The sequence below is a fragment of the Thalia democratica genome, chromosome 8, assembly GCF_965202585.1.
Source record: "Thalia democratica chromosome 8, ktThaDemo2.hap1.1, whole genome shotgun sequence".
In the NCBI taxonomy this organism is placed as follows: domain Eukaryota; kingdom Metazoa; phylum Chordata; class Thaliacea; order Salpida; family Salpidae; genus Thalia; species Thalia democratica.
The window spans coordinates 21,224,840-21,238,456 of record NC_139172.1 but is presented as its reverse complement, the minus strand read 5'-3'; the positions used below and the strand labels follow the sequence as shown (position 1 = coordinate 21,238,456).

The 13,617-nt window shown below is 26.2% G+C and overlaps 1 protein-coding gene across 1 annotated transcript in view; it reads left to right on the top strand.

Moving 5' to 3' along the window:
• The window catches only part of LOC145843387 (MAP/microtubule affinity-regulating kinase 3-like), a 32,933-nt gene extending 27,700 nt beyond the window's left edge, over positions 1-5,233 (top strand). The window contains exons 20-23 of the mRNA XM_082950859.1: positions 463-516; positions 3,014-3,158; positions 3,413-3,568; positions 3,936-5,233. Coding sequence (XP_082806985.1) covers positions 463-516; positions 3,014-3,158; positions 3,413-3,568; positions 3,936-4,004 — 424 coding nt within the window. The 3' untranslated portion in view covers positions 4,005-5,233. The remainder of the gene's footprint in view (positions 1-462; positions 517-3,013; positions 3,159-3,412; positions 3,569-3,935) is intronic.
• Positions 5,234-13,617: the final 8,384 nt, after the last annotated feature.

The window sequence follows — 13,617 nt, the reverse complement described above, 5'->3', positions numbered from 1 at the left end:
TAGAACTTTAAAAGAAATTTGTTAAAGTTTTGTAATTTTGTTATATCGTGTGTGTATTTAATTTGCATAGTTGTGTTTTGATTTCTATAAATTATCATTAAGTTTGAAAAACGGTGCAAAATTCATGAATTTGAGGTTTAAAGCCGTAAACTTGTATTTAAATTTATTGTAACAATGTTTTATAAATTAGTTGATCTGAATTACTTGTAAAAAGTATATTAGAAAAATATTTTGTTTAATATTACTAGCATGTTAAATATTTTGATAAGTTAATTTTTTTATTCTTTTTCTAATGCTTAAATTTTAGACATCCTACACCCCTGCTTAAAGTATAAGTAATATTTGATAAAACGTATACCATTAGTTTATATGAACATATACATTTATGTTAAAACAGTTGATTAAATTAGTCAGGAAGTTAATTATTTTTGTGATGTCATAATGACAAACTGAATTACACAGAAGGTCGATGAGAATCGTCAGAAACCAGAATCCAGACCAACCTCAAAACTCACGGTCAGTAAAAATTCTCAACTAAAATCCACTTTTATAACCATTGACAAAAAAGTTGAATAAAATGTCTGCCAACATTGATAAGTAACAAACTAACGTGCTATTTATGAAATAAGTTTACCTCTAAAAATAAAGCTTATAAATGTTGAAAGTACTTAAATATATTGAATTTTTTATGATAGCTTTATTGAATGCTGAATGAATGTACTTAGGCTGCTGCTGGCTATATTTTTATTTTGGTTTAACTTAAATATACAAACGTTTTTTTGTCATTCCTTTAGCTAAACTTAAGTTTTTATATTTACTTTACAATTAAATTTTTATGCTCATTGATTACTTGAATTAATGGTTTTTTTACTATTTTTTGCATATACCACAAGATGAATTCAAGTTGACATCTAAAATTATATCCAGCTAAGCATCAAAATATAATCTTAACCATTTATAAAAAATATAGTATATTTGAAAATTTTTTAATTAAAACTATTTCTTAAAACTTTATAGCGGTCTTGTATACTAACACAAAAAAAATATGGAAATTATTATTATAATAAAAAACTTATAATTGCAGTTGAAAGTATTGCTGTTAATCTTAAGTTGTAAATTCTGTTTATAAGTTAAATTTTGTTTGGTTTGATTACAAGTATTGATTTTGAATTTAGATTAATTTTACCGATGCATGGTTATTTAGTAACACCTTTTTAATTTTTTTACTAATTTTAATTGAATGAACTAAATTTTTTAATTACGCTTGAAAAAATATATACTTCAAATAACCTGTTTATAAACGTTTTAAAGCTATTATAAATTAAAAAAAAAATCCAATACCTGATTTTATATACAGCCAAAACCCCAATTATTAGTGGTATAGCAAATAGTTAAGTGTTTTACCAAAATGTTATAGACAAACAATGCTCTTTTAGAGCATTTTAGAATTCACCTTTTTGTAAATATTTATCTCGTTGTAATGTTTGTAATCTCTGAAATTAAGAGTGTTAATTCAAAATAAGTCACATGACTTTTCTTAGCCTCTTGAAAATTTAAATACTGAGATCAAGTTTCAAGAAAATTTTTTACCCTCCAGTTCAAATTAGCTATCTAGATGAGTTTCTAATTTAAAATAAGTGTCTGTAGAAGTATATTGTGAAACTATTTCATGAAAAATCAAATGCTGATTAATAAAAATATTTTGTGTACTTTCTGCCACCAAAAGTTTACATAATCAAGATCTTTTAAATTTAAAAGAACAATATTATTTTAATAAAAATGTGGTAAAACTTTTTGAAACATAGTATTACTGGACATTTAGAGACCCGTATCTTCATATTTTTAACTGTAAAAATTCACAAAAAGTTTACTAAATTTACACCAAGCTCCAAACATAAGTTTTTTTTTTTCTACTTAAATTCAAAACTCTTGTACTTAACCATATGCCTTTAGAGCTTGTAAAATTTGTCTTTAGGAAGTATCATTTTATTATATAACTTCAACGTGCAAAAGTTTATGTTTATAAGTTTATCAGTTAGATAAGATAAATATTTATGATAGTTATGCAATAGGTTTCAAGTTGTTTAAGAGTTCTGTAATTTTGGTGTTTAAAATAAATAATTAAAGTAAATACTTAATTGTAATATTTAAGTCTCAATTCTATATCAGTTGATTTGAAAAAAATAAAGAAAGTATTTGTTCTGGATATAAAACGCATGTTTTAGTTTTGTTTAAAAATCTGATTTTAATACTGAAATGATTTTGTATGTTGATCGTAGTTTTTTAAAATTTAACATTTATTTGACATTTTAATAAAACAATTGTTATTCGAAAATTTGTAAAGCATTTTATCTCGGCATGTCAAATTAATCTTTTGTTGATATTTTAATCAATAGAAACTTTTAGGGTTTTACGTTATTTATTGAAATTTAAATTAATTTGCACTGTCAACAATACTTGTTTCATTTTCAAACTAATCAGATATGTTAATTTGCATGTTTGTAAAACCACTTAAAATTATTTATAGTATTAGTTATATGTTTTAAAAACCTTCAGGTTTTAATTTTCCCTTACGGTAAGTTTTTAAAAGAAATAAAAAAATTGAAGTGCTATATTATATAAGTTGTAACGTTAAAGTTATTTATTGAAAAAAAAAATAAAACGTGATTTTATCTTTAAAACTGCTTTACTGCATAAAAATAAACAAATCTAACGAAGTTATTTAAGCTGAATTTTTTTTTATATTAAGTGTAGTTTTAAAAATTATTTTATTGTTTTAATTAAAAAGTATGCTTAATGTTAAAGAAAACATTTTGTGTAATTGTTTTATAATTACAGTACTTTTTATCTTCTCATAACGTTTAGTTTTTAATGTAAATAGTTCAATGTGTTTAAACCGACCTTAGTTTATAATTTTAAGCGACTGATTTTTAGCATGTATTTTATTGGTAAAATTTATATCAGTTTTAATAAATCTCGAAACTTAAGAGTAAATAAATCAAACACCAAATAGCAACCATCGCCAAAACAACGCCGGGGTCTCGTCGCACGGTGACGCTCACGAGAAGGATTGCAAACCGAGGAGCCTGAGGTTCACGTGGTCCATGAAAACAACTTCCATGCTCGAACCCAAGGAAATGATGAAGGAGATCAGAAAAGTCAGTCATCTAGCAATTTTTTTTATTCAATATGTGTTTGAGTAATATAATGAAAAAATACTAAGTTTTGTGATATATGTTGTCTTGGAATTTTTTAAGTTTAATATCTTCAGACGTATGAAATTAACCAAGACTGGTAAAACCTTTTTATAACTTGCATCTTTTTTAAACGTTTTTTACAAATCAAAATCGAACACGCGCCATTCTTGGAAATATTTTTCGCGCATATTACTAACTAGTGTTTACTCGCGCAGGTGTTGGACGCGAACGGTTGTGATTACGAGCAGCGGGAGAAGTACTTGCTGTTCTGCGTGCACGGGGACGCCAAGGACAACGGGAGCCTGGTGCAGTGGGAGATGGAAGTTTGCAAGCTGCCGAGGTTGAACGGGCTCAACGGCGTTCGATTTAAGGTTTGTCGCAGAGAAAACTATGTTTCTGTATTAGTTCTCTACTAAAGTTTGAGTTATTAGTTTATCAAGATTAAAAGTCATGTTTTTGATCAACCTACAATTTTTCATAAACAGGTACTAAGGATATTAATGAAAAGAAAAATAACAAAGTTTGAGGTGTATATAAACTACATTTAAATAATTAAATTGTACTTAAAAGTAAACTGTCAATCTAAAAAAATTGTAATTATAACTAATCCAAAATATTAAAAAAAAAACCTCACCAATAGATCTTCTAGCCTTTGAAAATAACCCCAAAGTAAGCATAATCAGAATATGTATACATTAAAAAAGTTGAATAAACATAAATCAATAAATGCTAAAACAGAGGATATCCGGCTCGAGCATGGCATTCAAAAGCATCGCCACCAAAATATCGGACGAACTCAACCTGTGAGCATCGGGGTTTCCACTGAATATATTTCCACAAAAGCTGTGTGCGAAGGTTACAACTAATTCTGAAGCAAGTTTTAGGTGATTGTTTTTTTGCGAATTGTTGTTTTTTTTCAACTCTTCTTTTTATTCTTCTCGTTGTATCTTGCGTGAAACGACCTTTTCGATGAGAGCTTCACGCAGTTTTTAGTTGATTTTCATATTATTACTATTTTTTTTTCAATTTTAACTATCCACACGTATAAGCGCGCTTTTGAGTTCAACCGGAAATTCGATTGGTTCTTTAACATTTTTACTTTTCAATGTTCGGTTTTTTTTTTTTAATTTCGTGTTTAAATTCTTTCCAACCAAAATAGTTACAACTTTTGACGCTGTAAATCAGTGTTCTTTTGATATATATGACTAATAGCATCATATTTATTTTAAATTATGTATTAAAGTGTATATTTTGTTTAAGTATTTAAACGATTAGACGTTTTGTGTATAGTGAAAGTAGTTTGAACGATCAGAACTGTTACGTAACACGGTAAGCTGACTCCCGTCATCATTACAGTATTTAAATAATACATTAACATTGCATTTTTGCTTATTAGAATCGTCGGCCCGTAAAGAAAAACTGCTAAAAAAAGTTTACAAATGTGAAAGCAAAAAGTAGAAAGTCAATTTTTTTCTTTGCTTTTTGTCAAGCGTATTATAGTTATGTGATTCGAAGTACTAAAACGGTTCGGTCGTCAAAAACAACGGAGACCTGCTGATGGTCCTCTCCGCTCATAACAATGATGTGTTTGGTCTTTAAATCTTGTTAAAAGCTGGTGTTCTCATGCTACCCCGTATTTCAGTGCTCGAATACCCAATTTTTTCTCATTCCGAAAGTTTGAATCGTTTTAAAGTTTTTTTCTTCTGCAGGCTCATTGCGTCGTGACTGCAAGTTCTAAGAGCGCAAACTGGCTTCGTTGATTTTTTTTCTTCTCAAACCGTTTCAGTTTTTCGTATGAATAACACTTTTCCTTTTTGTTTATTAGAATTATCTCTCTGCAAAATTAAAAGTAAATGTATGACGAAAGTTGTGTTTTTGTTTACTATAAAGTAGTATATTAGAAAATTTTGAGTTTTAATTTGTAAATCGTAGCATATATTTAAACCTTTTACAAATTGTTGAAAATTTGATATTGTGTTTTTTTATCGCTAATTTTTGAAAACATTGTAACTGTCTTTTTATAAAAAATGGATTTAAGTTGCTTTTTTTTGTTAATATGTTTTCCATTTTTTTTGAGATTTAGAAGATAAAGACCCTGAGTTCTATAGATATTATAAAAACGTTATAAACAATGAAAATGGATAAAGTTATCTATATTAGATTTCTAAAGTACAAATTTGTTAATTATTTTTACCCATTTTTATTTAAAACACAACAAATGATTTTAAGTTGCAGCTGAACATAAGGTTCCTGTAAGTTGTCATAGAATTTTTAATAAACAAATTGTACAGCTAAGGTGAATTTCAAGATCCTTTATTACTCATTTAATAAGTTAAGATTTATAATTTAGGTAAGAATGTAGTCTAGAACTTTTTTAATTAAACGCTGTTAAAAAAGTTTGCTTAAGTAATAAACATCTATATAAAATTTCTCTCCTAAACTAATTTTGCTAGGTAAAACCATAGCACCAGTTTATATACATACTTGTTGAGTTGATAAAGTCTTTACCTAATTTGATCGAGGTTTATGTTTTTGATAATACAACAATTTAGTAAAATGTCATCTCGTAAATAATACAATAAAAATGTTTAGTTTAAAAAAAATACTTATTGTCACTTTATGACCAAAAGTAAAAATAAACGTTTCAAAAAAAATGACTAAATGTTCATATGTATTATTTTAAGAGTGTTACAAGTATTTTTTGCTAAATTTTCACTCAAAAATGATAACCTTGTTGCTATAAGTTAGTTGGTAAGTATAAAAACAACTTTTACCAATTAAGATAAATCTGGTAAAATAAAGATGTGTTAAGTATTGATAAGACAAGATAACGTTACCACAAGTACAGTGCTTATTCACTTATCCGGACACGTTGGGCAAGATTTTTCTTTAAACGTGTCCAGATAACTACAAAAATCATTTTTTTTCATATAATAATATAACTGCTGCATATAGTGCATATTAAAAGTGTTATGGTAAAAAAAAATACATAGTAATTGTAAGTTATATATAATAAATAATAAAAGCTAAATTTAAGGTTAATTTATTTATTCTATGGTAGAAAAACATCAGACTTACTAACCCTCTGCAAATATATACATTTTTTATGGGTCAAACAAGTAAAATTCATCATTTGTAATTCCACCTGCCCTAATTATCAATTCAAAAAAAATATCAATTTTTGTTTAACAGAAAATATAAATTAAGTTTATCTTTAAAAACAAAAAATAATGTAAACCTATCTCTTTAAATGAAATGAAAGACTTTTTTTTTAATTTAAAAAACAGAAAGAAAACGGGAAAATTTTACTAAGTTTAAAGTAGTGATGTACCGGACTCACTATCCGGGTCCGGCCGGATATTGCCATTTTTGTCTGATATCCGGATCCGGCCGGATTCTAATTTGAAAGAAAAGTTCGGGTCCGGTACATCTTTAGTAATAAGTAAGTTGTATGTGTGGTACCTTAAAAACTATTAAAGCTAAAAACAAAAGATAAAGCTATATTAGTTTTTTTAATTGTCAAAACAAGCTAAAAATAAGTCACAAGTTTGTTTTATAATTGATAATACCTTACATTTAAAAACTTAAGTAATAGCTTCAAAGTAAATTTAATGCCTTTTTAATTTAATATTGAAACCCCACATTTAAGATAATATTTTTTTCTGATTTATTTTGTTTTCTTATTTATTTTATATAAAAATCTTAACATTTGTTGTTTAAAAAAAAGTTAAGTAATTTATTATTAGCTTACTTAAATTTTTTCATTTAAATTAATGATTTTAACTTTTGTAATTACAAGTAAGGGAATGTGGTAATTTTACTTAACTCAAAAGTATCTGTTAAAAATTAATAAGTTATAAACGTACAAATTTGAAATTGATTCTTATTTACTAACATGCTTAAAAATGCTGTCTTTTTAAAATTTTATGTCATTTTACTTTTTATATAGGTAAATTTTGTACTGTCTTAATTCAAATAAACTAGTTGTTTTGATATGAGTAAGATATAAATTGTTTTTGTTTATACTTTATTTTAATTAATTATAAAAAAACTGTTTTTTGTTAAAACGTTTTTTTCTTTAGTAATATTTTCAATATTGCTTCAGACTAATTAGAAAAACTAATGCAACTAATGTAAGTGTCAGTTTATTTTTATCAAACTCCGGTTATTTTTACGAAAATAGGTTAGATTAAATAATTTCATCTTGGTAATAAAAACATTTTATTGATTTTAAGTGTTTAATTTTTTACTGGTAAAGTAAGTTGTATGAAATATTAATGTAATTGTAGTTGATGCATCTAATAATTATATAAACTAAACTGATGGAAATATGAAGACTATAGTTTAAAATAAATTTAAAACAGTAGTACAAATGCCATCAAGTTAAAAAGTACTTACTTACGTATGCAAACATTTTTCTTTTTTCAACATAAATGGTTATTCAAGCTGTTTTCGATTAGTACATTGTATGCAAACATACAAACGATTGAAAATGCTCTCAACATATTTTTGTAAAAAGAGTGTAAAAATTGTAAAACTTATACAACTAATTAGCACAGACGCCTAAAAGTATTTTTTTTTCTTCAACCTTAAGTTTCAGTCTAGTTATTTAGTTTAAATAACTCCATCCCTGTATATACTTATGAACTTAAGTTTATTGTTTAAATTGTGCTATATATCTGTTCATCAATAAAATGACAAACTGTTTTTCTTTACTAATTAACTTCTAATAAATCTTGTTTTGCAAATGAGTGGTTTTTGTTAGAATGTTTTATAATCTTATTTAAAAACCTTTAATAAAGTATGAGAGAAAACAGTTCGGCAGTCTTTTACAAGTCGTGGAAAACTTATCAGTATAAAATCAGTCTTATGTAGTCCGCAGTTATTTTGAATATTTGTAGAAATCAATACAAAATCACCACTTTTAACCGAAAGTGTGAGAAGTATACGACAATAGAGCACTAGTTCTTAAGTTAAGAGTCTAATTGTAACCTTTTAGAAAAACTTTTCTTGTTGTTTTTGAAATGACATATTTTGAACTGAAAAGTACCTCGCGGGCCACATATTTTGACTTTGTGGGCTGCAGTTTAACTACTCCTGAGTTGAAACAATTTTTTTTAAAAAAAAAAAAAAAATTTAACGTTTTTTTATCAAAGCATAGTACAATAATTTCTAAAGAAGATTCATATTAGTAATTTAAAAACCCGCTTAAAATGTAAAAATACTTTGATGAATCAGGTTACTTTCCATGCTTTTACAAACTTGAAACTCATATTAAATTGACCTATCTTTTTATAATATAAATAAAAAATTATAAAAAACTTAATTAGAAACAGAATATAAGGTTTTTTCAAACCCAAACAACTATATAGAATGATATTTTTCTTTTTTTCCAACTGAAATTTAATAATACTTGTTAGACTTATAATGAGCGTAAATATTTTCCATCATAACTATTTGTATATTTCTTTGTAGTTATACTTTCACCATGCTTAGCGAGTGTTATTAACATTTCAAAAACAAAAGCTAATATGTAATCTATTACCAGAAAAACTCTTTATTACAAACTTAAAACAATGTATTATAAATTATGCTATCTTAATTTAACAAATATTTGTTACATGAGAAATCTAGTTCGTTGTTTTAAATTAAAAAGACATAAGAATCAGTTAACTAGCAAATCCCGATAACACGAAACAGATTTAAATAAAACTAAGTTTGGTTTGTAAAAAAGTATATAATGCCATCAAAGTAAATCCACAATTTATTGAATTTATTTATATACCATTTGCAACTTAATATCAAAAGATTATTCATTTTGTTTTTTATATTTTATTACACAAAGCTTTTATGATGTAAGAAAAGCGAACTTTACAGCCTGGAATCAATATTGATTGAGGAAGAGCGACCTAACTTAAATAAGCAAGTAGCATTAAATGGTAAAACAAGATTATTAACAATCTATTAATAAACATACCTTTAGTTTTAATTACTGAAACTCTAATTTTTGTATTTATTTTAATTTGTTCATACGTCATAGTTTAAAGTTATTTTTTAAACTATTCACTTAAAAAAAAAAATTCAAATTTCATTTAAAATTTATCACTTGACAAAGAAATCTTGTATGATTTTGAAAAGCTTTGTGTAATAAAAATCTTTTGATATTAAGTTGCAAATGGTATATAAATACGTTCAAAAACCTTCCTATAATAGTACTTATTGAATTTAGTTTTACTGAACGAGTTCTACTATCTTAAACATAAAAACTTTAGAATATCTTGTGTAAGGTTTTTAAAGGATAGTAGAATTTGTTACATGTTCTTGTTGTATTATACTTTTTAGGTTTATTCTTCAAATAAGTCAGTTGTTTTTGGATGTCAAGAAATTATTTTCATACAATATTATACTTTTTATTTAGTACAAATAATGACGACTGTTATTTTGGTTTTTTATTACTTTTGTATTTAATTCTTTTTACATTACACTGTTTTTTTATTACTCCTGCTCCATTCTTTATATTAAACTATTTTTTAAAATAGATTATTTACTACTTTTATTTTTCTTCTTAACGCAGATTTAGTACTTTTTAAAAAGTCTACGGAAGAATCCGACTCTTTTCACTTTCGCAATCTGCTGTCGAACCTGCAGCAGTTCTTCGACCATGTCTGTCTTTTCCTCGTGAAGACGATCACTTTCCTTCTTCGCTTTTTCGTTCTCCTCATTCCGAGCTGAAATCACCGCAGCCTGAGATTCCAACTTTTCGTTAACCTTCTTTATTTGCAGCTCTGTTTCTTTTCTTCGTCGACTTCTTTGGTATTTGCCCTTAAACTCGTAAGATCTTCAATTCTTCTTTTTTGTTTGAAGGCCAACTCTCCCAACTTCTTTTTTAGATCATCGATTACGACTTTTTCGTTTCCCAAGCCGGCTTTAACTTCTACCAGTTTCGCTTCCAGACACTTTACTTCCTCCGACAAGCTGCGTCCTTCTTGCTTGAGCCCGCTTAAATTTTTTTCGTTTGTCTTCGCTGCCTGGGTGAGCGCTTCAATTTCTTCTTTTATTTTGTTGTTTTCGGCTCGCGTCACGTCCAGCTGTTTGAGGCACTGCTCCTGCCCGTCTTTCGTCGCTTCGAGGTCGGTAGTCAGCTTTTTGTTGTTGTCGGTCATCTCGTTGACTCTCATTTCTAGCTCCTTCACCAACAGCTTGCTCTTCTTTTCGTTTTCAGCCATTCGCTCGTTCCTTTCGACCAGTTCCTTTTGTTCAGCTTCGAGGCCGTTCAGTTTAGCTTTCAAGCAAGTTAGGTCTTCCTCCTTCTGACAACATTCAACTCGTGCGAGTGGTTTTCGTCTTGCTGCCTCATCTTCGATTCGAGGTCGGCGTTCGATCGCTGGGCAGATTTCACTTTTTTAGCCAAACCGTCCATTTTGCTGATAGCTTCGTTGTACTTCCTTTCAGTATTTTTCATTTGCAGCTCTTTTTCCTTTTCCGCATTAAGCATCTCTTCCTTGTGTTTCTGTGCATCAAGCTCAATCTGCTGTTCTAAAAGCTCATTGCTCTTATTGTATTCACTTATCTCTAGTTTAATATTCTCTTTCTCTGACACATTCTTGCTATTGTTAGAGTTTTTAGCGTAACCGCTTACTCCTGGAGCTTTATTGGATTTGTTGTTTTTTCTTCTGGCCATTTTGTTTCAAGTGATAATTTTTGCTTCAACTTTTTGGTATTTTATAAATGGTTGATAAATGGTACTATACTAATTTTTCAAAATAGCTTTGGTCTTTTAAATTACTGGTAGCTCTGCCCAAAAATTACTACTTTGATAAGCTTATGATTTATAAATATATTTATTATTAAACCTTAATAATAAATAACTAAAATAAATATAATAATAAATAGTTTATTTTTTGGCTATAACAAAGCTATAGTGAAAAATTAGTATAGTACCATTTATCAAATATTTATAAAATGGTATACATTCATTGTACAAGTAATTATGTATTGTTACTAAAATACAAAACTAGACTTTTATTCGTAAGGCCCTTTAAAAAAGTACTGATCAAAATAGTATTTTTTTATTTTTAAGGTGTTTTTTTATAAAATCTGAACTTATCTTTATTTAGCGTAATTAAAAACTGTGTAATGCTTTATCAGGTTTTTATCATAAATAAAGTTATAAAACTTTTAAAGCTAAAATAAAATTTATTTAAATAGCTCGCAATTAAAGATAAGAGGTAAATGTTTGTTGGACAAGGTTGTAAATAATACAATGTTCGAAAATAAAAGTTATTTCTGTTATATTTAACAACTACAAATTCAATATAAAGCACATAACAAATTTAAACCCTTTTTTTTGCAATTTTAATAGTTAAATATTGATAACCTTGATAGCAAAAACTTTTTGCTAGTAAATAGTTTTGTAGAGTTTTAGATCAATTTGGTTATTGTTATCTTTTAGAAAACTTTTTTAAACAATAGCTCATTTATTTATTTTCAGGTAAACTTTTAATTAACAGGTTTCATTTTAGCACTTTACTAGTAATTGAAATTTTCACAGCATTAGATTTAAGCATAAAGTTTAAAACTCAGTTTTATTTAATTTAAACTATAATCTGAGTCAGTAAACTTTATGTCTTTACGATATTCAAAATTTATCCAATCACGAAAAATAAGTTAAAGCCTATATTAAAAACTTTTATTTTATTATGGCTAACAAATAAGTTTAACACATTTTAAACAAACAAGTATTGTTGCCTAAGCTAACAGTATATTAACTATTGATTTGCAAAATGTATATTATCGATAGATAATTTTCTTTTATATACTACAAAATATGACACACAAGTTTAATGAGCAAGATATATTTTGAGCTGTTCTCATCATTTGAATAAAAAGAGGGAGATATAAGATTTTTAAACTTATTTAGTATCACATTAATCATAAAGTAGTTAAAAGAGTAACAAAAGTGATATCGCAACTGTTATGTATTAAAAACTAATTGAACTTACTAACAGTTAAACAAACTATTGTTAAAAACACCCGTTACTTAAACGTAAACATTAAGACTTATAAAAAATAATGTGTTAAGAAAAAAAATTACTTTTGTTTACATTAAGCATTTTTCTTTATCAAAATACAAATAGCTTCCAATTTAACTTAATCGAAAAATTTATTACAACTTTTATTTATTTTAAATGTTTATAAAATGTTTTTACACCTTAGGTTATTTTCCAAATATTTTTCAAGAGACGAACGTTTTGAAGCATTTAAAAATCTAACCAGTATAATTTCTTTATCTTCTGAATCAGGGGCATGTTTTGACTGTTTTTCTGTGAACTCCCTGAAAATATTGAAAAAACCTATAAAAAAAAGCGGTAGAATATGGTTTTATTTAAAAAATTTCTAGTAAGAATTCATATTTGTATCTAAATATTTTGATTTCAAGTTTAGTTTTGTTCATATTTAAAAAAGTATAAACTGTATAAAAATTTGCAAAACTTGAAGAAGGAAACTTTTCACCCAACTTTAGCCAATCTAAAGTGTTTTAATTTTTTTTTTTCAAATAATTTTTCAACTCGAAGGGTTTCATTTTTATTTTGAAAATTTTTGATTAAATCACATACTGTTTTTTTTTACAACACTAGAAAAACTTTAGTTTTACAACTTGTTTTTTTATTAACTTGTAGAAAGATTGTTCACCTCTGCTATTGGTTTGTTTTAAAAGATATAATTTGTTTTTGATTTGGTTTTGATTTCTAGCTAAATTATTTCAAATAGAAATTTTTGACTAAATAATTTATTTACGTACAGATGAAAATATATTTTTTTAAGACAAGTAAATTTATAATTTTAATTAGTACTTTGTTTTTAGTTTCTTATGTATAAATATTTAGTTATTCATGTTAGATTCACAAAATAAGGCAACATTTTGACACTGTTAATAAGAACAGCATGTGTGTTAATATTAAAAATATTTTACTAAAAGTTAAGAAAATTTTGAGAATTTATGAGAAAGTGCTTTATAAAACTTAAAAAAAATTTAAAGTATTTATTTAAATTTTATAGTGTACTAAACTTTTATATGAACAGCATATGAACTTTTTATTTGTTCTAGTTTAGTTACTACAAATCTATTTTTTATTAGGTTCAAATATCTAAAAAGCATAAATTAAACAAAACCTCTTAAGATTTTACTTAATTTTAGTACCATTTAATCTTAATTATAAATACTTAATGTAATTTTCGTCGCTGTTTTATGCGTAAAATTTTAGATAATGTATATCAGCAAAATAAACATAATTAAAAACTTGTGGTACTCTCACTTATTTCTTAGTATTTTTTTACCTAAAGAACGCAATGATCCTTTAAAAAATAATTAAAGTTAATGCCAGCTTTTAAAGTAAAAGTTTTTTAACCACCTAGAAAA